This window comes from Emys orbicularis, chromosome 1 (genome assembly GCF_028017835.1).
Source record: "Emys orbicularis isolate rEmyOrb1 chromosome 1, rEmyOrb1.hap1, whole genome shotgun sequence".
NCBI classification, from domain to species: Eukaryota; Metazoa; Chordata; order Testudines; family Emydidae; genus Emys; species Emys orbicularis.
In genome coordinates, this window is record NC_088683.1 from 107587279 (window position 1) to 107613587 (window position 26309).

Here is a 26309-nt window from a genome sequence, read left to right on the forward strand (position 1 = left end):
ATGGCCACCCAGCAAAAAGAAGTATCAAATGCCATTGGCCTGGAGGAAATAGGCACTGAGAGGCAAGAACCCAAGAAAGGTTGGTTCACATAAGCTGGACTGAGGGTGGTGGTTGTCACCTCTCAGTAAGGAGGGGCAGTCTGGCCCTGGGTTGGGGTTGGGTGTGGCTTCCCCAGCCCGCCCTGCACTTCACCCACATAGAGCCCTACCACTTGCATACGTGATGAGCAAGTATCTGCTGGGATAAATAGCCAGCCCTCTGGATGCTACTCTGTGATAGCAACTAAGCAAGAGAATTTTACCCTAATATAGTTTAAAGGTAGATTTTAGCACTTTCTATTAAGCTTATTTTAAAGCAATTTATACAAGGGAAGCTCGGGCCCACTCCTCAGCTGTGCCATGCTTATGCTGAAGATGGAAAAGTAAAGTTGGCACTAAGCTCTTCAGCGGCTGACCTGACCTATAGCACAGGTTAGAGCAGCCAGCTTGTAACTTTCATCTGGGGCCTTTAAAATAACAAGGATTACTGGGCTGCAGTGAGCTCTGGCTTCCTCCCATTCTGAAATGCCTACTGTGCTGGGGAAAGTAGTATTATCCCAACTATTACGGCTGGGAAACAGAGGCCCACAGAGAGTAAGTGACTTGCCCATGGTCACACCAGAAATCTGTGGTAGAGATGGGAAATGAACCCAGGGCTCCAGCATCCCAGTACAGTTCTCTAACCCTAAACCATTCTTCCTTGGTCTATGCAACACATACAATAGCTCAGAATACTATATGAAAAGCATTGGATGATAGACCTCTTCCTTCCTTCCATGCATGTTCTGTATTCTCACTGGTTATCTATCATCTCTCGATTTTATCTCTCTCTTATTTTGTTGAATCTCTAAAGTGCCCAGCCACCCTGGCCTCTAGGGGCTCTAGTGCTGCTTAGTTGATATAACATCTTGGGCACAGATGGAGTTTCCAACAACTTTCCTGCCATTACACAATAGCAAAAAGTGGTTCTGTTTTGCAAGGACGTACTTAGAGGTGATCTCAGTTCTAACACTCTCTTTCTCTTTGATGTTTAGAGCAGAAGACATTTACAGTGGAAGAGGCTGTGGAAACCATCGGGTTTGGGCGGTTTCATATAGCGCTTTTCCTGATCATGGGCAGTACTGGTGTAGGTTTTCATTGTCCACTAACTTGAGCCTAAAAATCCTATTACAGTATCCATATTAATGTGATATTACAGTATCCATATTAATGTGAAGCAGAATTCATAGACTCTAGGCTCACTTCTCACCTCACCTATCACTCACCATTGACTTAACTGGGGTTGCGTGGGTGTACATGGGTCAGCATTTGTCACTCTTGGTTCCCTTTCCTTTCTTCTTTGTGTAACAAGCCATCCTGAAAAACACGGAAACACCACAGTCGTCAGCTGGGCTCAGACATGAGTGACCGCACCCAAAGCGTTATAATTTGAGCTAAAAGCGTGACTCCATTAGCTATGAGTAAATAGCAGGCTCTTATCTTTGCTGTCGCCAGCCATTAGTGGGCGACATGGTCACACGCATTAAACCAACATAGTACAATTGCACTTCCCAGCCAAGATTTTCAAACGTGGGTGCCTCGAGTTAAAACTCTTAAATTCATAGTTAGACACCGAGAGAAGTAGCTTGATTTTTCAAGAGTCTGAAGGACAAAGCAGCCTCCACCAATACACATGGGCAGGGAGGACCCTGTGAGTCTCCAGCCCTCCTAAAAATAATTTGAGAAGCTTCCCTCTGAACCCCTCCCCCCATGTTTCCAAGAGTTCACAACTTTCTGGACAAGACAAAGACTGGGTCCTCCAGCAGGCCTTGTAAATTGTTATATTCTCTGAGTCCAGTACCACAGTAACTGTTCTTTGAAGGACTGAGATTCCAGGTAATACAACCGATGGGGGAGGAGGGTACATTGCAGAGGTACTGGGTATACTCCATATCGGGCTGAGGGAGATGCCAGTTCCATGATTCCTTCGTCTCTGCCTGCAGAATACTCCAGGTTGGTTCTGGAAAGTGTACGTGTACTGTTCCAAATGGGTGGCCTGACTTTTGGTTACCAGGATTTCAAGCCCTAGCATGACTGGGATTTTTCCCCCAGTATGCAAAGGAATTGTTCACTGTGCTGACACTGGAACCAGACTTTGCTAATGTGCATGTTTGTTCTTGAAGGTGGTAGAAGCCATGGAGATCATGCTAATAGCTGTTGTTTCTCCACTCATCCGTTGTGAGTGGCAACTTAATGACTGGCAGGTGGCTTTAGTGACAACGGTATGTGGCATTTATAACCCCTTAAGCTTGTACTCTGTTAACATTGCCAGGGGAAGGAGCTGTTTGGTTTAGTTTAAATGCACATTTGACCAGACCAGAAGACGCTCAAATGCCATGGAGAAAAGGGACATATGAGTACTCAGAAAATTGTCGCCTAATATATACTAATTTTAGTTATTTATAGACTCTTCCACAGGGCAGTATCTGAACCCATCACAGATGTTAATGAATTTAATCTCCTAACAGCCCTTTGAGGGAGGGACATGTTATCATCACTTTACAACTGTGGAAATGGAGGCAAAAAGAATAAATGAATAGCCCAAAGTCACACAACAAGCATATGGCACAGTCAAGGTTAGAATCCAGATCTTCTGAGTTCAGTGCCTTCATCACAAGACCATCCTCTCCCTCTTAAAGATTTGTCGTAGTTTATCCGAAGTATCAGTCCCAGGATTGAAATAGTAGAGGATGCTACAGCTCTGGATTGGATTAAGACAGCTTGGGCAAGCTGTGAATGGGAAACCTGACCATGTACATGGCTCAAGTCACAGTTATTAATCCTTCAGTTTCAGGTGTATTAAGTGCAACCACACATTTAAGAGCAGTGTCACATAATAGGTACAAGGTGTGGAAAAACCCTTGCTGATTAACCCAGGCAATGTTTTAATCCCTCTTAGATGGTGTTTTTTGGCTATATGATATTCAGTATACTCTTTGGACTCTTAGCTGACAGATACGGCCGCTGGAAGGTAAGTGAAAGTTCTGGAGCATTCCATTTTAGTCGCTTTTAACAACAGAGCCAGGCCTGATGACAGAACTGTCATAATAATAACAAGGTTAGCACTGACACAGCCTGTTACACCTTTAACCACATCACCTAATCAATCTTTGTGAGGGGGGCTATTGTTGTTCATGTCCCCCTCTATACACACACTTGTCCAGGGCTGCACAGTGAATCAATGGCAGGGCTGGGATGAGAATTTAGGACATTTTCAAACATGGCTTCCTACAGGTAAGCCTCTGAAATGTAATCGCAAAACATGGTGGGCACCATTAGATGGCTCGCAAACTATTTAAAGGGATACTACCCTATTCCTAAGCACTCCACATCTCAGTGTTAGAATTGGTTCAGAAAGCAGAGCCCTTGTGTCTCTCGTGATGGGCAGCCAGACTATATGACAATGAGCACGTGTGATAGAGAGCATTTGCACTGTGGTTGGTTGTTGGAAGGGTTCAGAAGCATTCAAAGGTTTATGGATCCTTGGTCCCTTTCACTTCCCCTCAAGCTTGACCTAAAGCCCTTTGAAAGCCTGCTCTTGAATCAGGGTCTTTCAAGAGGTCAATATGGACGAATGGGGCCAACTGAGCTGTAGGTGGCGCTAACTAAGAAGGAACCCTGGCCCACCTCTATTTATTTAAAGAGTCTCTCTGGCTACATCTGTTGTACAGCACTTGCAGCTGCACTGCTGGTGGTGGTGACACTCCTATCAGCTTAATAACTCCTGCCTCTGAAGTAACCTGTAGTGTAGACAAGGTCTCAGAGACTGATGCTTTGAATTTCCATTTGGGGTCAGCTGATCTGTGCTTTATTTATGCCCCAAGTCAGCAAAACATTCAATCCAATGCTTGAAGTGCTGTCCTGAACAGGGATGTTTTCTAATCTTTCCCTTCCAGATTCTGCTGATCTCTTTCTTATGGGGGGCCTATTTCTCCTTGCTGACATCATTTTCTCCATCGTACATCTGGTTCGTTTTCCTCCGGGCCATGGTGGGATGCGGTGTGTCAGGCCACGCACAAGGGTAACGTACTTCGAGCACTGTAGCACTGAAAGCAATAGGCGAATAGAAATCAAGAATACCTTTTAAGGGGAGGAGATCAGATGAATTCTCCCCATGTCTCATGTGATTAAGGGTCACATTTAGTAAGTAGTAGAGCTGGTTGCATGAGGGGTGTGTGTGGAAAAAATAAATTCTCATTTTATGCCAAAGAAAAGGTCATTGAAATTTTCCAACCAGTTTAAGCAAGTGAAAAACTTACTGGCAAGCTGGCTAATGTGCCCTTTTTTTCAAGGGCAAAGAGGATAAGACCTATAGTACTCGGTTAGCCCTGGTAGCCAGACTAGAATGCACTTTGAACTGATCTAATTTTGTTAGACTCAGTCTGTTAAAAGTGATGACACAGTTCTATTAAATTGTAGTGCTCTGCAGATTACGAGTTCAAACCACAGCATCCTGGGGCTAGTAGAGGCTGGATGCTTCATAGAGTTTAAGGCCAGAAGGGACTATTACATCATCAAGTCTGACCTCCTGTGTTTATCAGAACATAGAATTTCCCCCATTTCCCCCTGTATGTAGCCCATGGAGTGATGTGGAGGCAATTTACTTCACCTCAGGCAAGCAGGGGCAGTCAGGAGTAGACAGTCAACCAGGAACTTCTTGAGAGGGCTGGGAATAAAGGGGAAATGAGGGGAAATTCCCCCATCCACTTTACCAGAATTTATTAAAGAACATAGCTTTAAGTTACATTCCCAAAGTTCTAAACAATCTAGATTAGAGTGGGGCAGCTAGTTTACACTAAATGAATGACAATGGTTTATCAAATGGTATATGCAGCGTAATTGTAGCTGTATCAGTGCCAGGATATTAGAGAGATAAGGTGGGTGAGGTAATTCCTTTTTTTGGACTAACTACTGGTGGTGAGAGAGACAAGTTTTTGAGCTACACAGAGCTCTTCCTGAGGTCTTTGGTTATGGCTGCACTAAAGTTTACGTGAGAATAAGCTACCCCCCTGAGTGATGTAAGTTACTCTGACCTAAGTGCCGGTGTAGACAGTGCTACGTCAGCATGAGAGCTTCTCCCTCATAGCTAGTACTGCTCCCAGGGGCCGGAGTAATTAAGTCAACGTGAGAGCCTGTTGGCATAGAGCATCTGCACTAGCAGTACTGCAGCTGGGCCGCTGTAAGCTCTGTAGTGTAGCCATAGCTTTCCTCAGGTCTACCTCGGGCCCAGACCTGAAGTCTGGTCCAAGAAAAGAGATTGTCTCACCCAACTTGTCTCTCTCATGGGGACAAATAAACAGGTAATCCATGTGTAAATGTTACTTTGCAGTAAACAAAAAAAAAGTCAACACAATTCTGTTATAATAATGGAATGTTTTACGAGCATAGTACGTTTGTATTGAAATGTAAATGCAGTGCGTACCTGGAAACCGCAGTGTTAAGTGTTACACAGTCTGTGTTGTAGCAAACCCTTTCAGTACTTCCTCTTCAAAAAAAGCCTTTACGCTGTAACACTGACACTCACAACACTGACAGCCCTTCTACTCCTAACCCCCAACCAACCAAGAACAACAAAAGAAGAAAAAGAGGAGAAAACAACTCAATCTAAAAAATGTAAACAAAAACTCTACCGCAAGTACAGTTTTTACTCAGAAAAGGTAGAAGTACTCGAGATTACATGAAATCCACGGTGGAATTTGCTATTGTTATTCTTTTTTGTGGAAGGTGCTCAGATGTTGTGGAGATGGGAGGCAGTGTAAAACCCCGAGAGAGAGAGAGAGACTTTACATATTTTAGTCTTTCCCCACTAAATGGATATTAGATATCCACCCTGTGCTTTCCTTCATGAAAATCTCAGCATGGAAAGTGAGATTAAAGGCTCCTGAATTCCACAAAGAATAAACACATGGGACTCAATTCAAATCAAAAAGCTAAAGACGAGAGCTGTCCAGGTCACCTAGTGTGGCGTGTTCTGTTGTTGGAAGCCTGGATTCACTCCCAGTTCCCAGGCAGGGGTTGGAAGCGGAGCTGGTCAATATTTTTCAGCCCAACCATTTCCCCCCCAAAAAGTGGAGTTTTGTCAAAAATGAAAACTTTCATAGGATAATGTAATTTTTGATTATTTCTTTAATTGTTTTGACAGGAAATTTTGAAATAAAGCAAAACATTTGATTTCAAATTGAAATTTTTATTTGGTTGGGTTTTTCAAAAACTGAAACATTTTCAAAAATTTAAAATGTCAGATTTTGGGGTTTTCTTCTTCCCCTTCCCCATCCTTTTCACCACTGAATGTAATAGCTGAAATAATGTATGTTGGGTTTTTTCCCATCACTTTTTCCGGTTTGGTTTGGTTTGGGGTTTTTTCTCCCTCCATTTCCCCTCACTCTAACTTTTTGAAACATATTCAATTCTGGAAAAGTTAGAGCGGCAAAAGGAAAAATAAAACTCTGTAACTTGGTCACTCTGTAACTTTTTCGAAGTTGGAGATGGTTCTAAAAGTTATGGTGGGGAGAAAAAGTGAAGAACCTCTTCCCACTCACATATTATTCCTTTTTCTGCACTCAGTAGCTAAAAGGAAAAAAACCGGAAAGAAGTGAAGGGAATTTAAATTAAAAATATTGAAAATTCAAAAAATTTTGGAAAAAAAAAATTTTCACCAAAGTTTTTATGGAAAAGCTGTTTCATTTCAAACCCTGCAATGTGGAAACAAATCAGAACATTCACAATTTTTCATTATTTCCCGCCCCCTCCCTTTTTCCACTGGCTCTCACTGGTAGTGCTATGCTGCAGGGCACTTGGACCTTGGGAAAGAAACCGTGCCCTGCAGAGGTTACTGTTCTCAACCAGGGACTCTGCTGGCCGGGTAGTGAACAGACTGATGAATTGCAAAGCGGCTTCAATCCAATGTGAAAGGTTATGACTCACCTCCAGGCTCTGGGTATAGGCAGGGGAAGAGAGAAGCCCCTTGGGATACCTAACCAAAACCAGCCTTTCTTTAACTTCACATCACACAGAGTGCATAGCATTTAAACATGGAGTTCAAACAGCTCCACAGATCCTTCCCTTAGAGGTGTGCATGATGCAAAGTGCCAGCACTCAGATACTTATATCCTGAGATTATGTCCTCAAGTGTACTACTGGATTGATATTACATAGCCTCCTTGTCCCTGTGGGCAGATATTTGTGCAGCATGTCGTGTTAAACTGGGTTGATATTTGGCAGCAATCTTTGCTGCAGGAGCAGTAACATTACAGGATCTCTGACATGGAGGAGGGGACACGCTCTGTCAAAGGACCAGAGACTCTTCACTGAATTACAAGCTTAGGGTCAAACCCTCGTCAGCTGTAAATGGACACGGTTCCAGTGAAGTGAGTTGAGTTACACCCATTTACTTCAGCTGAGGATCTGGCTCGATGGTATGCAATGAGTCATGCTCACAAATACTATGCACATTTATTTGTTCAGCACCCAATTTTCAGTTGCTAGCAGTGAAAGAGCTACTATAATTCTACTGACTGACAGTGGAGTCTAAAATTGACTGAGCTGGCATTTCAGCTGCATGCAGATTCTCACTCTCTCTGCATTTTTTTTTCCAGACTTATCATAAAAACCGAATTCTTGCCTACAAAATACCGAGGGTATATGTTGCCCTTATCTCAGGTAAGATAAAATTCATTACAGCCCAGAGTCCCAGATTTCCTGTGTCTGGCTCAGAAAGCAGAATTCTAGCCAGTTTTAATGTGTTCCACAATATCTGAATATGTATTATACGCAGAGAGGGTATCTCATTCTCAGCGTGTGTCACAGTGAACACTGCATTATTAAACGTGCACAGGTGTGCAGAGGAAAAGCAATTTCTTTTCTGATAATTGGCTGCTCTGTACATGGCATTGAGACATTGATTGACAGCTGACATCCAGCCTTTTGGTTGCCATGTTGATAAATGCGTCCGTTGCCTGTTCTAACAGTATCACCCTTGACAGGCTGTCAGTCAGGAGCTGGGTCAGTCGCTCGATCTCGTTTCAAGATAATAGCACATACAGCAGCTAAAAATTGAAACAGAAATGTGCTCCACGCTGGTAGACTGGACTCTGTCTATCTGGAAGCAATTTTCAGTACTCAAACTGAGGCTGGCCCAGGACAAATGAATCAGCACATGCGCCGTATACCTTTTGGAGATGAATTCCAAATCTGATTTGGGTCATAATAAGAGATTCATTAAGTGGTTCCATGCGAGTCCCCAATTTATGCACATCAAAAACTCATCATATAGTGTGGCATAATAGGCAGTTTCTGTTCAGGAGAGGCTCGGAGCTGGACAAGCTAAAGGTGCCGTAGGTTAGGTCTTATCTCCATTAACGGAACTGTGTGAGTGGCCAGGAATGGAGCAGCATAGATTGTTGCGAGTTAGGACTGAGGTGCACTGGGACAGGTTGTACTGCCTAGCAAAGGGTGATTAAATCTGGAGCTGCTTGAATTATTTCTTGTGAAGGATTTGTCCAACTAATTTAGCACTTTTTCCATGGGTTTCTGGAATTATCTGCAAAGAGCTCCTGATACACAGGAATTTCTCCAATTGCTCAACCAGCAGGAGCGCCGGAGCCTTTCCAAAAGTGAGGGGCCCAGGGCCCCTGAGGCCCACCCACTTCCCCTCCTTTCCCCCTGGAAGCCCCACCTCCTACCCCACCAGAAGCTAGAGCGGGGCCGTGGAACCCGTGCCCCCCTGCCCGTGTTCCCGTCCCCCAGGCCTCCTGCCCAGGGCAGCTGGAGGGATCCAGGCTCCCCACAGCTGCCTGTGTGGGCTCTTCCTGACCTGGCTCCGGCCAGGGGGTGGGGCCTTGGAGCTGCAGCCCAGCCATGATAAGAACCGTGTGGACAGCAGTGGAGAACCTGGGTCCCTCCACCTGCCCAGTGGGCTGATGGGGTGCCGAGAGCAGACCCCGGCTGTGTCCCCACCCCTCAGGCCCTCCTCCCATGGCAGGTGGAGGGGCTGCAGCTCCCTGCCCGCACTGGGCTGGGACTCCGAGCCCCCCTGGCTGGAGCTGGGTCAGGGAGAGCCGCATGGGGAGCCGGCATGGAGTCACAGATCCTCCACTTCCACCTGTCATGGGCCGGGTGGGGAGCCTGGGGGGCGAGGACATGGGCCAGGGGCTGCTCTCAGCCCCCCTCACACCATGGGCAGGTGGAGGGTCCACACGCGTGTCTCCCACAACTGCCCAGGCTCCCCTCCCCATCTGGGCTCCATGCTGGCCTGGACAGGGGATGGGGCCTTGGGGGAAGAGGAGGGGATACGGGTAGGGTCCACCCTGGCAAAAAGTGGACCGGCCAGGCCCGTCCACTTTCAAAAAGTGAAAGGGCCCTGGCCCCCTGACCCTCCCTTTTCCCCGGTTCCGGCGCCCCTGTCAACCAAGAGTTGTGCAAACATATATTGGCCTCTGGCTTATTCATGGCCTTGTAGCAACGAGTATTTGCTTTTCATTATTCTGTTTGAGCCATTGGCTTGATCACTTAAGTCATTGTTTCTGTTCTCGCCTAAGATTTATAAACAGGAGAAATCCATTGATTATTATTTATTCTTTATTTTCCCTTGCTCCCAGATTTCTCAGGGACAGGTTGTGGCTTTTATGAATTTGTTTGCTGTTTGTTGTTGCTTACCTTATTTGTGTAAATAAAAAAGCATTTTTCCTAATGGCTACAAGAGAACTTCAAGGACACACATGTTTGCAGGTGTTGGGCCAGATTCTCCTCCGGTGTAAATCAGTGGAAAGTATGGCTCACTATTTACACTAGTGTTCATAGCACTATTGCCTTCCACAAACATTCTTATAAGAAAAAAAAAAAAGCTCATTCATATGAATAATGAAGCAAATAAAAAGGCTCATGAATACCAAGGAAGCAGATTTCATTTGGAATGATAACCACACATGGTTTTCTGTGTTTAACCACAACTAACTGAAACCGTCCTGGGCCCAGTCACACCAAAACTTTGGCCCACCTCTCTCCAAAAATTCAACTCCCCTGACTGTGTCTGGGTCAAATCTCTACTGTATTTTAATGGTGTGGATAGGGAAGGTTGCTCAGACAAGAATGAGACCACTGGGGGTTAAAATATACAACCCATAGCCATTGGCTCCTTTATTGTAACCTCTCACTTTCCATTTGAAAGGTTTTTTGGTTGGCAGGCTCCTTATTAATTATTGGATTGGCATCAGTGATTAACCCGACCATAGGCTGGCGCTGGCTGATCAGAATCGCCTCTATTCCAGGCATCATTCTCATCCTGGCATTTAAGGTGAGAACAACACTTCCTCCCACCCAAAAGAACACACTAGATCTGGAATCTCTAGGTATATTTTGCCATCAGCCGATATAGGCATCAGAACCTGGTAGCCTGCCCCTGTGGTCCTGTTTTCACCATAACCCAGTAGTGAGCTGGAGCCGGTTCGCACTGGTTCGTGGGAACCGGTTGTTAAATTTAGAAGCCCTTTTAGAACCGGTTGTCCAACTGGTTCTAAAAGGGCTTTTAAATTTAAAGTGGCGTCTTAGGCGCCGACTCCGTGAGCTCCGGCAGCTCCCCGCCCCAGCTCACCTCCGTGAGGAATGCGGGGGATTGGATTGGGCAGGAGTCCTGGGGGGCGGGGCCGGGCCACGACCCCCTCATGGGGTGAGGAGGGAACCGGTTGTTAAGATTTTGGCAGCTCATCACTGCCATAACCCACAGCAGCCCTCTTATGCCAACTTTGAAGAACCCAAACCAGCCACCAGCAAGCAGGGACCTGCAGGAGACAGCTGCTCCTTCATAGCAGCATCCCAAGACTAGGGCACCTGTGTTCTGCATCCATACACTGTGTTCTGACATTGTGGTGGTGGGGGAGGGAAGGGCATGCAAACACTGATGAGATTAGATTGGATTAGATTACATAGAAGCTTGCAATTCATACACTGGCAAATTTAGGATTTTGTTGCTGTCATCCCTGTATATACCCCAGCCTCGTAACTCTTTACATTTTGTAGAACTAAGTGAATAATTCACAACAAACAATGTACCCAACAAAGTTAACCTTTTAACAGGTTGCAGTGTCATCATATTTATTCAGGGCAGAGCATATTTTCTCTCTCTGGACTGATGTGAACAATTCTCTGTGAATATCGCTATTTGAGCTATGTTGATTAGCTGTGATTGGTCAGATAAATCACATAGACGTTAAAATCCATTCCCTGATTGGATGAGTGCCCGAGCATGTCTGAGGATATGTATACACTGCAGGCAAAAATGTGATTTGCAGCTTGGGTAGACATCATCGCTCTAGTTTTAATTTATTTAGCACAGCTAAAAATAGCAGTGAAGGCATGCTGTACCAAACTGCCTGGTCCCCTGGAATATGGATTCACTTTCCAAATCCATGCTGAAGCCTGTGCTCCTACATCTTCACTGCTATAGTTAGGCCTATATTATGCCTAGCCAAGCTGCAATCACAACTTCGATTGCAGTGTAGACATGGCCTGAGATAAATACTTATGCTTGCAAATATAAACTAGGATCTCTAAATACCCATATCTTGAAATGTGACTTCTCTGAACATCTCTGCTAGTAAAACTGTGCTGCATGATTCGTTAATGGAAATAACAAAACAAGAGGCACAAGCCTGGCCAAGCAAATGCCTTTAAAAATTCAAGCACTTCTTTCTGTAATGGTCACCCAGTTCTACTTATTTTGTGATCAATACGAGGGATGAGTGAAACAGTTTGGTTAAACTAATGCCCTCCAATTCTGTCCATCCCTTGAAATGAACCCCAAATCTGTTTGAAGTCTGGGAAGCTTTTATTAAGAGGGAGTGGTATGTTGTTAGTCTCAACTTACAATGTCAGTTTCAAGTTAGGTTTTGTTTAATTATTATTTTTATTTCACTGTTTTGTTTGGTTTCCCCCCAGTTTTAAAAAAGACATTTTCTTTTTATTGATTGGCTGTCCCAGAATGCTGTATAACAGAGATCAATAGTTATGTTAGTTCTCTGAGAACCCACTGCATACGTGCAAGGAATTGCTGTTATTCAGAACACTTACCTAGCACTGTTTATATACTGGACCAGATCCTCAGGTTGGGTAAATCAACATAGCTCCACTGAAGTCGATGGAGTTACACCAATTTACACCAGCTGAAGGTCTGGCTTCATATTTACAACTGTGCATTCTCAGTGAATTGGAAAACTGAACCATGCAAATGGGAAACAGCAAAAAGAAGGGGGAAATCCAATAACTATTGGGTCTGTGTATTGTCCCGACACTTAAGTAAAGCTCTGTCTTGCTGCCTAAAGCTGTAAAAGCTCTTCCTAACCAAGCTGTATTTGCAGTTCATTCCAGAGTCTGCTCGGTACAATGTATCTACTGGAAATAACAAAGCCGCCGTTGCAACACTGGAGAGGATTGCCAAGATGAACCGCTCAGTAATGCCAGAAGGGATCTTGGTGGAGCCTGTTAATGTGAGAGTTAAAATATCTTCTCTCATCATGCTAATGGTTGATTGGATAGGTCCTGGGGCACAGGACACAGGATTACTGGGATTCTAGGAGATGGGGCTATCTTGCTTAAGCTTTTCATGTTCTAAGCTTTTCTACTATATCTGGCATCATTCCAAAGGAATATTGAATGCCACGATAGAAGCTGTCATTTGTCTATTGAAAAAAGAGTAATCTTAGCCCTTTCATTTTAATGGGCTTGTTTATTTTATTATTCTTCTCATTCAAATGAACATAATGCTGGGAAAATGTTTGCTTTTGCTACCATAAAAAAGGGTTTGAGTAGAGAGCACCCCCTTTGGCCTGGTAAGATCCCTTAGCAGTCTTTTCTGAGTTGCTGAGAGATTTCGCAGCAGCTCTCTGGGTGCAGGAAATTCATGTCTCTCCCTTCCTGGAAGATCTGTTCATCCAAACTCCTTTTTGAGGGAAATGACCCTACAGGACACAGAAACAACCATCACCTGCCTGCAAGAGCATAGCTTGTTGGTGAACATGGAGAAGAATCACCTGGTTCTGAGTCAGAGACCACAGCACCTCGGAGTGATGCTAGCCCAGCCAAAGAGAAGGCTTTCATCTCTGACATGAGACAATTGCAGGTTGTTGGCCTGACTCAATGATTGACAACTGCACCCTGGTATCAGTAAGATTCCTCATGCAGCTCCAGGGCATGCTAGTATCAAGTGTGGAAATTCTTCAGGTGGCACTAGATGAAGAGCTACAAAGATTCCTCCTCCCCCTCCCTGTGCCAGGGCTGGTCAGAGCATGGCTTGCTGCCCCAGGTATGCAGTCAAACCCCTCCAATGGGGGATGGGGGGGGGCACATAGAAACAGCCAAGTGACTCAGGGAGAAGACAGACAGACCAATAGTGAAAAAGAATCATAAACTGCATGAACTGTGGGAAACTGGGCTTATGCTCCTTCCCTTCCAGACAGAATTGCAAGACAAGCATGTACTAGTCCTGACCGGCAACACCCTGGCAGATGTGGGGGAATGGAGCTGGAGCACTTGGAGGTGCTGGAGCACTGGAGCAGTCATTATTGGTTACATATGGCTCAGACCCTGCATATCAACAGAAAGGGAACATCATGGTGTGAGTGGCTGAAGAGGCCGCAGTCAGATCTAAGGAACTTAGACCTGAACCAAGGGAATCTTCAACAGCATCACCCAGCTCGGAGGGGTCCCTCTTCTAGACCTCTTTGCTGCTTATCTAATCCCACAAGCACTTAGCATTGGCCTTAGCAACTCATGTAATATGGTACTATTGAATTGGCATTAGTTAGGATTAAATGAGAAAGGCCTTCCCTATACGCTTTGTAGAATTTCTGTAAAGAGATCTCACTGGCTCTGGGATGTTTTTGTTAAAGTTTAAAGTTATGCACACTGCCATGTTAAACAAAGAGGAAAAAAATCAACTCGAAACATTCATGTGAACTCTTTCCCCCTCCCCCCGGACAAGTGATGATTAATGACTCTCTTCACATTCAGGGCAGCGAGAATCTTGCCTTAGACGTACCAATCCTCTAGCTGTTACTACATATCTTCACTTTCATATCTGCTAGACCAATGTTTGACAACTGGTTAGGTGAATAATACAAAAGCAAGCGTACAGCCTCTAATTTCTGACTCTGTTTCTCATTACTGCATTTATGTCTTGTTACATAAAATGGAACAACACAAGTGGTAACTGCGGTCAGTTCCGACCACAGTACTCAAACCAGAAACAAATAAGTAACCAACACTTTCCCAGCTTAGGCCATGATCCAGCAAGTTTTTCCAGACAAGTAGAGCCTGGGAACACGCAGAGCCCTATGGAAGTCAGTGGGGCTGCACATGGACTTACAGGATCATGGCAACTTCCCCACACATTCTCTCCACAGCCTTTCCCTTTTGGTGCTCTTTAATCTCCAAGTTCATCTGTGTGCAGCTGCAGTGTTGCATGTCTGCCTTTCAGCTCAGCAAACATATTAGTGTGTAGAAATACATGGCAGCACCAGAAAATTAGTCCATAGAGAGAAGATACTTTTCTAACCTTGTGTTTTCTATTAAATAATTTGCAGGAAAGAAGAGGTAGATTCAGTGACCTATTGGACTCCAAATACTTACGAACCACTTTGCAAATCTGGATCATATGGTAAATGTTATTTGCTTTTGGTTATTGTTTATAGCATAATTCTTTCATTTGAATGGAGGTAGGACCCTGATTAAAAGTCTCCCATTGACTCGAAAGCGAATTGGATCAGACTCTGAGTGACCTACAGAGACACCCAGTGTAGCTGGAACAGGAGGGAACATTTGAATTGGTTTTAAGATTGCTCTCTCACCCGTGGCTTTCCCAAAACGAGAACTGGTGCTCCGCCAGCTGCCTCGGTAGCACAGCCAGAGTACCAGTGAAATAGGTTCAGACCGAATGTTGTTAGCTCTTATTGATTTCATTGGCTTTGGAAAATTAAAAGTGAACAGAAGATGAATATCATCTGAAGTCTCATAAGTAGGCCTCATGTAAATCAATATATATTTTAATGGCACCATTGTCTAGAATTATAATAAGACAAGGTGGGTGAGGTCATATCTTTTTATTGGACCAACTTCTGTGTAGTTCAAATCAACAGGAGTTGGTCCAATAAAAGATAGTACCTCATCCACCTTGTCTCTCTCAGATCCTGGGACCAACGCAGCTATGACACCACTGCAAGCTAGAATTGTAATGTGCAGATAATGGGTGTGTGAAAGCTCAGTGACCCAGAATCTTTGTATATTGGTCCCTGAATCTTTTATGATTTTTCTAAAATACAGTTTTTCTACAGTTTTCCACATGTATAAATCAGCTTATAGGCTCCATAGGTTTACTTTCCCGTCCTCTGTGTACTTAGCGTTCTCCCTGCATTCAGTACGCAGGTCTTTTGATAGCTTGTAATTCTGAGGCTCGTTTCTTCAACTGCCCGGGGGTGGGAGAGTGAAAATCACTTCTCAGTCTGTTTATGATGAGGGACATGCTGAATTAGTTGATGATGTTGCAACAAGGCTGCCATCATTAATACTCTGCTCTTGACAGAGAAGCATGACACTATATGAGCTTCCCCAATCAGACGGTGCCTAAAATTGATTTTAAAAGTCACTGCACAGAATGGAGAATGAAGCTCTGATGGTCCTAGGCTTTGGTAAAAGAAGCATCAGGGATTTGTTTTAAATATTGAATGGACAGATTCCCCCAGGAGTGAATGTTTCAAAAATGTCCCTGCACAAACATGTATTGCTACACATTTTTAGGGCCCACTGCCCCAGTCTGTAAATACCATGGCTCCTTTCATCAATGAGTCTCAAACATTTGGCAAATATTATAAGGTAGGTAAGAAACACAAAGTGATAATTTCCACCCACCATGCACCCACCTCTGGTATAGAACACGGTGGCTGTTTAGCAGTGCACCGCAATACTTCACCATACAAGTGGAGAAAAATTGTCTTTAACTGAAACGGCAGGGAAAGAGAATGTAATTATACAGACTGGCCTTTGGCCAGGGCTTCAGGGTTAACCCTCCTGTTCATATGAAAAGTATCATGGGAATTTTAATGGCCACAAGGGATCAGGAACTTGGCTTTATATTTTAAATGAAAGCTTGTAAACTACAGTATATAGAGCCCTGCCTCAAAGCATTTTAAGAACACTATGGGCCCAATGCTGCCGTACTTCCTCAAGCTGAGCAGTATGCTATTCTGTGGCCTTAACATGGAATAAGCTCATATTCAGTGGTGGTAATTTCACCCCTATGCAGAAAGTATGAACAACAGCCTATGTACTTCTTAAGTTCTACTCCTTAAGTCATCAAAACAGGGTGTAAGTGAAACATTGACCTTATGCTGGCTTTCTGTACCTAGGTGAATTTCACCCCCTGTGAGATAGATTTATACTCATTTTACGGGTGGGAAAACTGACACACACAGAGATCAGCGTTATTTGGACTGTAAGCTCCTTTGGACAGGGACTGTCTTTTCATCCCTGTTTGTACAGCACCTAGCACAATGGGGTCCTGGTTCATGACAGGGACTTCTAGGTGCTACCATGTTACAAATAAATAATAATAGTATAACAGTCCAGGTAAGAACTGGGCTTTTTCTTTTAATAAAGAGGAACACTTATATGGTAGCTGCAATTGTGTAATACGTTTGTGACAACCAGTTTGCTGCTGGTTGCACAAATAACTGCTGGGGTTTCCCTGGACTTGAGATTTCCAAATGTTAAGTGTTGTTTACCTGTTTTACTTTGTAATTGTCCTTAGGCATTTAATATCTGCTGAGTTTTACTCCTCTATGGTTCCATGAGTCTGCGATTATTTTCTGCTTGTCAACATTGGTTTTCTTTCCCCCAGGCTTGGAATATCTTTTGCTTATTATGGCGTTATCCTGGCCAGTGCTGAGTTACTGGAGCGGGACATGGTCTGTAGTTTGCAGACAGCAGCGAAGGAGTTGGGGGATGATTCAGAGGAAAGCCGCAGCCCATGTCACTGTCGCTTGTTTGCCCCTTCGGATTACCGGATCATGATCATCAGCACAATTGGAGAGATTGCATGTAACAGAAACATCTCCAAGTTGTCTTTCTGTGGCTATTTAATGTGTTATGCAATGTGTTTAACTCGGCAGATTTACATGCATGTGCACAAAACAAAATATAGGGTTTGGGTGAAATTCACCCTGTGCACAGAGCCAGCCAAGGGCAATGCACTACTTCAGTGGGATTTTCAGTAGAACCTAGAGTTACGAATACCCTGGGAATGGAGGTTTTTCGTAACTCTGAACAAAACGTTGTGGTTGTTCTTTCAAAAGCTTATAACTGAACATTGACTTAATACAGCTTTGAAAGTTTACTATGCAGAAGAAAAATGCTGCTTTTAATCATCTTAATTTAAATGAAACAAACCCAGAAAGTTTCCTTACCTTGTCAAGTTGTTTTTTTAAACTTTCCCTTTATTTTTTTAGTAGTTTACATTTAATACGGTACTGTACTGTATTTGCTTTTTGGGGGATGGGAGGGAGGGTCTCTGCTGCCTGATTGCGTACTTCCGGTTCCAAATGAGGTGTATGGTTGACCGGTCAGTTCGTAACTGGTGCGCATAACTCTGAGGTTCTGCTGTAGCTGCATATGCTTTGTGCTGGCATCACAGGGAAGAATTTCACCCTACATGACTAATTCATCTTTAAGGACAGTTGTGAAAATTTAACTGGCAAAGCCAAATAGCCCCTATGCAGAGGATACATAATGACTTTCTTTTTTAAAATGACCATAGGAAACTACCTGAACAGTAAAGTCCAGATCCTCAAAGAGGATTCAGGGGGCCTGGGGCAAAGCAATTTTGGGGGCCCCTTCCATAAAAAAAAAGTTGCAATTTTATAGAATACTATATTCTTGGGGGGGCCCCTGCAGGGCCCAGGGCCTGGGGCAAATTGCCCCACTTGCCCCCCGCTCTGGGTGGCCCTGCTCAAAGATACTTAGGTGCCTATCTTGCACTGAAATCAATGGAGGCTAGACACCTAATCACCTTTGAAGATCAGGTTCTAAGTTACCAGAGAGCCAGGATTGGCTTGAAGGCAAATTTTCAGACTAGAACAGTGACTTCCGGAAACCCATATGCTAGCAAGAATTGCAGTCAATCACTGATATGTAGGCAACTGAATGCAGCAAAGGTGTGCTTTAGTTTAGAAAGGGTATTTACCAGCACCCTGTACTGTGCAGCAGAGACCTGCTCAAAGTAGGTTAGAATGGAATACAGCAGAAAGTACACAATGCATCCATAGTAACACAAACCAACATGTTTCTTGGTATAGCTCCTCTGCTTCAGTATTAGGTAGTAACAGTGTCATGTGATAGCATGTTTCTATAGCACCTTCCATCTAAGGCGCTCTAAGTACTTGGCAAACATTACTGGATTTAGCTTCATGGCACTCCCGTGAGGTAAGCTTTATCCCCCTTTACATCTAGGGCAATGAGATAAAAAGCGATTAAAAGTTGATCCTGTAAGGTGCCAAACTCTCTGACCTCAGTCCAACAAAGGGCATAAACACATACTTAGGCTAGAAGTTAACCATGTGCTTCAGTGTTTTGCTGGACTGGGGCCACATTGCTTAGCATCTTGGAGCCCTGACTCATACAGGAAGTCTGTGGGAGAGTTGGGGATAGAACCCAGGTGTCTAGAGTTCAAATGCAGTGCTTAACCACACAACCACACCCTTCCTCCCAGCATCTTGCTATTACTAAGAAGTGATCAAGTCCATAATGCTAGTGTGACACCACTGTAGTCGTGACACAATAGTAGTGAGAGTCTATAGAGGGAACTAAAGTGTCTCAAGTGAGGCCAGTTCAGAAACTCCAGACATAAAAAAATAAAAAAAGGAAAAATAAGCAAGAGGAAGAGCATGGTGTTTGGGTATTAGAGGGTGAAATCTTTTCTACTGGGAAGGTGGGATGGAATTCCTGGTTTATAGTGTCAGGAAATGATGACAGCTAAATATGGGCTTAGACATCATTAGATAATCTAACCCTGAAGTCTGACATTTGTTTTGTTTTCCAGTAAATCCCTTAAACATTCTAGGCATCAATTTCCTAGGAAGACGACTGAGCCTGTCTATAACAATGGGATGCACTGCACTATTTTTTCTCTTCCTTAATATCTGCACTACAAGGTAGCGTATTAGATTAGTATGCTAGTACTGTTGTGGTGGTTTGTAATACCATAGGCAGATGGCAGGACCTCTTAAATTCTCAATTTGCTAATCAGCAGTCCTGATAATTCTCTCTCTCAAAAAAATACTCTCCTGCCGTTTCCTGTCACTTCCCAGCAAAAAATGTAATAGCAGAAGCTGTAATGAGGTCTTGTATTGCTGAGACTATGGGGATTTCACAAAATATATGACAGGACATTTACTAGCATGCTATGAAGTGCTATAAATAATTACAGCTAAAACACGCATCAAGATAAGTATACAAAGTACATTTTGAGGTACAAAGCCCATAATTTTTTTCATTGTTTGTTTGCTTACTTAACAAATTAGGGTAGGTCTCTACAGAGAACAGAAAAACCCGGGGCTGGCCCGAGCCAGCCGACTTGGGCTGCGGGGCTGTTTCATTGTTGTGTAGACTTCCAGGCTTGAGCTGGAGTCCAGGCTCTAGGACCCTGTGAGGTAGGAGGGTCCCAGAGCCCAGGCTCCAGCCTGAGTCCATGAGCCCAAGTTGGCTGGCATGGGCCAGTAGACATCCCCTTACACCAGCGGTGGGCAAAATTTTTGGCCTGAGGGCCACATCAGGGCTGCAAAACTGTATGGAGGGCCGGGTAGGGAAGGCTGCGCCTCCCCAAACAGCCTGGCCCCCGTTCCCAATCCGCCCCCTCCCCCTGACTGTCCCCCTCAGAATCCCTGACCCATCCAACCCCCCCTGCTCCTTGTCCCCTGACTGCCCCCACCTGGGACCCCCCCACCCCTAACCGCCCCCCCCAGGCCCCTACCCCCTTATCCAACCCCCCCTGCTCCCTGTTCCCTGACTGCCCTGCCCCATATCCACCCCCCCACCCCGACAGGCCCCCCCAGGATGCCCACACCTATCCAGCCCCCCGTTTCCATCCCCTTAGTGCCCCCCCCCCAGAACCTCCGCCCCATCCAACCACCCCCTGTCCCCTGATTGCCCCCTGGGATCCCCTGCCCCCTATCCAACCCCCCCCCCCTTGATCCCCACCCCCTTACCATGCCGCTCAGAGCACCAGGACTGGCAACCACGCCTCCCGGCTGGAGCCAGCCATGCCACCACGCAGTCTAGAGCACCGGGGTAGGCTGGCGGCTCTCGCAGCTGCGCTGCCTGGCAGGAGCTTGCAGCCCCGCTGCCCAGAGCGCTGGCAGCACGGTGAGCTGAGGCTGCGGGGGAGGGGGGGCAGAAGGGGAGGGGCTGGGGGCTAGTCTCCCCGGCCAGGAGCTCAAGGGCCGGGTAGGACGGTCCTGCGGGCCGGATGTGGCCCACAGGCCATAGTTTTCCCACCTCTGCCTTAGACTAATAATCCACCGTGGGGTTTGTGTGTCTCCCCCCTAATCAGGATGAATTAGCAAGGTTTGACTGTATTCACTACATAAAGACTGAGTTTAAGTGATTTACAGGCTCCCCCCGTGAAGCTGGCAGAGCTTGTCAATTTTTTGAAGTGGACCAGGACTGCAGCTAGGGCTCCGAAATGACCCTTCAGCTTAAAGGTTCCCTTAAACTCACCTTTCATCTGTGAGGGACCGCCATGAAGCACAGTAGCTAATGGTCTGCTTTACTGGTGCCTGAAAAACAGCATAGGGAAATTTTATGTTCATGTTTGAGATGGGGACTTTAAAACTACTAGTATCACAGGTGCTAGAACTAGTGGTGCCACACCCCCTGGCTTGAAGTGGTTTCCATTATATATAGGGTTTACAGTTTGGTTCAATGGCTCTCAGCACTCCCACTATACAAATTGTTCCAGCGCCCCTGACTAGTATAATTTTCTTCAAACTTGGCTTGTTGCATGGATGGCAGGGAAATTTAGAAATCAAGCCAAATTCAAAGTTTCTAGCCAAATCTATGCAATAGTTACTTGAATGCAAAATTCTGATTGGAGTATCTGGGTAAAGTACTTTTCCAGTGGTCCGATAAATCAAACACCTGAAACAATTATGCTCAGTCTTCACCTTTGGGCTGAGACCAAGCATAGAATTTGTGAAGGTTGATAAGGAACTGAGAAAGAGGGATAGGACTGCAAGTTAGAACCAGTCTTAACTCTAGCAGATGCAACCTGACGTGCTATAATGAATATATAGATGTCCTCTCTCCTTTGGCTTGTAAGCTTGGTCAATCCATTTTCAAGCATTTCCTCAAGAAGAAAGTCCCTCAGTGTGAATCATCCACCTTTCCTTGCCAATTGAATGGATAAAGGTTACATTTGTCATCTATTACATTTTACTTGTGTCTTTTATTATATTCTTATTTTGGAGGGAAGTTAGTGCAGTGAGTAACCTCTTGCTTTGTCTGTGTTTAATAACTGTTCACTGATGCTAGTTCCATATTCTCCACCCCGTTCTCCCTAGTACGGGTCTGATCGGTTTTCTCTTCATGCTGCGTGCCTTGGTAGCAGCAAACTTCAACACCATCTACATTTACACAGCAGAGGTAGGTCCTTCTGAAAGTTCCTCATTAAGCTGCTCTTGCCAGAAGCTGGGAATGGGCAATGGGAATTACCTGTTTTGTTCATTTCCTCTGAAGCACCTGGCATTGGCCACTGATGGAAGACAGGATACTGGGCTAGATGAACCATTGATCTGATCTGGTACGGCTGTTCTTATGGAGTGTATTAAATGAATAAAAGCACATTTGCCTATTCTCAGAAATTTTCCCATGTTACTTGGCTGTGGCAAAGTTACTGTAACTATATGATTATCTAGGAGTCTGCTTTACTATCTCTGTACCATTAATAATTCTGTATATCACAATTGTGCTTATAAGAATGCACCTGCAGTGCATAAATATATTAACCTTTTGGTGGTTTAGAATTGTGGGAGTCCATTATCAGATATGGATGTGTCAGAAACCACTAACCTGAGCGCGTTTAACAAAAAGGGACAATGAAGCCCATCCAATGCCTGGAAAATGCTTCTTGAGACTGCTCCCCTCGCAGAAGTAAAGCAGTTGGGGAATCCTTCTCTTGAAGTGGCTTAGTGAGACGGAAACCCCTCTTGGTCCTTCTACAAACATATTTCTAACCGATAAACTACACAGCCCCCGCCACGTTATGCTTTAACATATGCCTACGTGCTTTGCTGAAACAGGGCCTACGCGCGGCAAAAAGCGTGAGTCTTGGAGGTTCTTTTTAGGTTGCTTTTTGTCTACTACATGAGTAAGGATTCAAAGCCCCGGACACTACTTTTCCCTTTCTGCCAGATATGGAGCGTGGCCATGGAAGCATCCCCAATATCACTGTTCTGCAACCCTGACCTTGAGCAACCACCTCTAAGGCTAAGGGATTAGTTTAGTGTCCGCTCCAGCTTTAATTGGACTAACCCAGTGGTTCTCAACCTATTTACCACTGTGAGCTGCATTCAATACTAATTGTATGGCCCCGAGGATATCACATGGGCTGCAGCTGTGTGCTGATTGGGCTGCAAGCGGCTCATGGGCTGAGAACCACTGGACTAACCTAAACTGATTCAATAGGGGAGAGAGAGAGAGTTGGGAGCCTTACTGCCCTTTGAAAATCTCCCCCTACAGCTGTCCTTTCTTGTGCAGTGAGCCTCCATGAACCAGTGGCATGCCATAGTTCTTTCTGGTACTGAATTAAGCCCTCTTTGTCTTGCTATAGGTTTACCCTACCACAATACGAGCTCTGGGAATGGGGACAAGTGGTTCACTATGTCGGATTGGAGCTATGGTGGCACCATTTATAGCACAAGTAAGACGCTTTTCCTGTTATCATCCTGGTATGAGGTGGTGGTTGTCAGTGATGGGGAATGGAAAAAAAAAAAAAAAGCCCTAGGCTGGTATTTCTTCAGCTACCTTGGAAGAGCTTTCAGCACTGGCCTTCGTTTTTGTGGGCACAGTTCTGGTTTTTGGTAAACTCTATGCCCAGTGTTGCCCTCAGATGCACCCACAGATCTCCTGGAAGTGCATAGGTCCGTGCACACACATGTACATACTGACCTTTGTTTTTGCCAAGACATTAGGTCTTTGATATTTATGTGGAAACTAGGATTAGATATGTGGTCATTGCCAACAATAGACCCACATCAGTGGTGGCTCATGACTTTGACAGGTGAGACACAAATCACAAAATGGTTACATTCCCCCAATGTATAATTTAATAGCTATTAAAAGCTTATCTTATTTATAATGTAGTAGCAGCAGGAGGACTTGGGAGCTGGAGCTGCTACTCAGGCCACAACGGGAGGTGGAGCATGAGGGGGGGCCTGGGAGTTGAGAACAGCTGTTGGTATACATGCACAGTTCCCCTGGGGCTGTGGACGCACAGGCCCCAACCCTGCCCCTCTCCTTGAGCCTGGCCTCAACTGCTATCATTCCCCAGCTGTGGCCTCTCCAAGCAGTGGTTACCACAGCAATTCTGATAAAATGACTCTTATGCTCGGTAAATTGTCATGGTAACAAGGCAGCTTCTTGAGGCACTGTTCACTATCCCAACATTTGAGCCTCATGCAGCACCACGTTCGTCAAACTTTCTAGTGGTGTGTTTCGCTACGAGTGGATTGTGACATTTACAGCAAATCATAATTTGTCCTTAAAGCTGTATATATTTATCAGTTACATAAAAAAGAATATGCAAAATGTATTGTGTGGCTTTTGGGAATTCTTGGGTAGCCCGTGGCTCATGTTCCTGGGAGGCCAAGCTGCTCCTGACCTGTATAAAGCTCTCTGTACAGAATGTAACTGGTTAGCATGTGTTACACTTTTTGGAAGCTGTTAGCCAAGAAAACAAGCTGTTCTATCATTGAATCCTTTAGTCTCTTGTCCATTTCAGGTCTTGATTCCTAACATGCCCCCTGACACTAATCTTGTATTGCAGCATCGAGCTGATGCTTGAATTGTTTGTTTGTAGGTTCTCATGAGTGCTTCGTTCCTCGGGGCCCTGTGCCTTTTCTCAGGCATGTGTGTGGTGTGTGCCATCTCTGCCTTCACTCTGCCCATAGAGACCAAAGGAAGGGCGCTCCAGGTGTGTAATAGCTCATTTCTGACACAGCTACAGCTTTGTCCACATGAGAAAATGATATTGATTTAACTAAATCAGTTTAGAGGCTCCTAAAATCATCATCATCTCCCAGATCCATATAAAGCATCCAAACCAAAATAAGTGTCTTTACACACACAGGTTGGACTGCTCTAACTAAGCCCTTGTCTCTACTACAAATGCTTTGCCCTTATAGCTATACTGGCATAGCTAGGCTGCCAGAGCTCTTGCCAACTGAAGGGGTTTTTCTCTTGGCAGAATACCACCACCATCCCAAAAAATCCAGTTTCAGACAAGGACTTAAGGTTGTTTGTTTAATATGCCTCTGTGGTAAAAGGCAGCCCTGTGCAGGCTAGCATACTCTTTAAACCCTCAAATGGTTGGTATTGTAATAATCAAACAAAAACACTCCAATAAATTGCATTACATGTAAGAGAAAAGCTTTGATCTATCTATAATTGACTTGACCTTATCTAATGGTGACCTAGATAAAGGGGAGTTTAAATGACTGTTTAAGGTGGGCTCTCTTCCTTGATACTGGACTGCATTCTTGTGAGCTAATATCACACCTGACGTTTCAATAGACATCCTTTTTGCAGACAAGATCTATGGCCCTGATTCTGCTACCAGTTATACTTTTCACAAAGGATTAGTCCAATGGAGGTTAATTGGAATAATCAACTATGCAAAATTACTTGGATTAGGGCCACAGCCTTTAGTTTCAGCAGGGAGGATGCCAATGCTTATGCATGTGTAACTTTGATGTTAGTAGGAATAATCAAGTATGCAATGGGATTACTTCTGTTTATAAAGTTACTCATGGCTGCAGAATCTGGCCTAATGAATGCATTGCCACTCACGCTCTGATAGTATGGATAGGGGGCCATATAAGAACCGAGATTGTAAGCACACAATGACATTTAATCCCCAGAGTCAAGTTTTCAGGTGGCAATGTCTACATTGTGCCTTCCAAATCTGCTTTGTAGTGATGGTGCACTGTAGGCAGCTATATTTCAAGAGTAATTTTAAAAGCCAGCTCAATGTTGTTTGAAAGAGATATGGGCTGAAAATATCCAGCCTCTGCATCAGATTCTAATCTTAGAACAATCTCAGAATAGCGTATGGGTCCTGCAGATACAAGGCAGGATTTTTGGACACACAAAAATGTATCTGAGAGCAGAACCTGCTCCTGGTCCACATGCCCCCGTTCTTTGTTTGACTCTGCATTTTTATCCTTTTGTATCTTTCCATTTTTTAGCAAATGAAATGAATGAAGACACTCAAAGTTGGTTCTTGTGGGAGAGAAAAAGGAACCTTTCAGCAGTTGCAGTTGAGCTGCCTTATGGTGATTGTTTCTTAATGCCATTGCTGGAAAGAAGAGGTATAAATCATCACTGTTGAAGAGCATACAAACTACATGCTTTCTACAGGATGCATTTGGGAAAACTGCTGGGTGCATGGTCTTTCCTGTGATTCAATAAATAGATTTCTCCTTAACCCCTGAAGCAAGATAAAGCCTCTTTACTCGGTATTAGTCCTATGCCACAAGATGGCCACTAAAATACATGGTCCTAGTCCCCTCTTGGATTAACTGGTGTTGGACAAATTGGGATGGTGGTGTCATACCTGCGTTACAGCTGGACTAATGGTGAGGGTGTTTTTCCTTCAGGAGTGGACCATGGTTTTTGCCATGGCAATGTGGCTTACAGTATGTACATACTAATCAAATACAACAGCCCTTCCTAGAGGAACAAATACCCCCATCACTGAGACTGACACACAAAGGCACGTTTCACCTACCGCACCTTGCCCTCAGAATGAGGCTTTCAGGTGATTGCTCTGGCCCGTACACTGTTCTCAGGACTAGAGTTGGCTGCAATTTTTCCATTAGGAGAGAGAGAAGCTGCCAGCTTCTCTATCAGCAAGCAGGGATACTAGCACAAAGCTAGGTCTCCCCACTTTTTTTAAAAAAATACAGAAATATCCATTA

At 44.6% G+C, this 26309-nt stretch overlaps 1 protein-coding gene across 1 annotated transcript; it reads left to right on the forward strand.

Moving 5' to 3' along the window:
• SVOPL (SVOP like) lies at positions 1 to 24370 on the forward strand. Its single transcript, XM_065423545.1, has 14 exons — positions 1 to 79; positions 1074 to 1165; positions 2202 to 2300; positions 2978 to 3049; positions 3975 to 4099; positions 7674 to 7737; positions 10244 to 10369; positions 12429 to 12557; positions 14652 to 14725; positions 16961 to 17160; positions 19157 to 19268; positions 21675 to 21756; positions 22943 to 23032; positions 24191 to 24370. The coding sequence occupies exons 1-14, from the start codon at positions 1 to 3 to the stop codon at positions 24368 to 24370; spliced, it is 1524 nt and encodes a 507-aa protein (XP_065279617.1).
• Positions 24371 to 26309: the final 1939 nt, after the last annotated feature.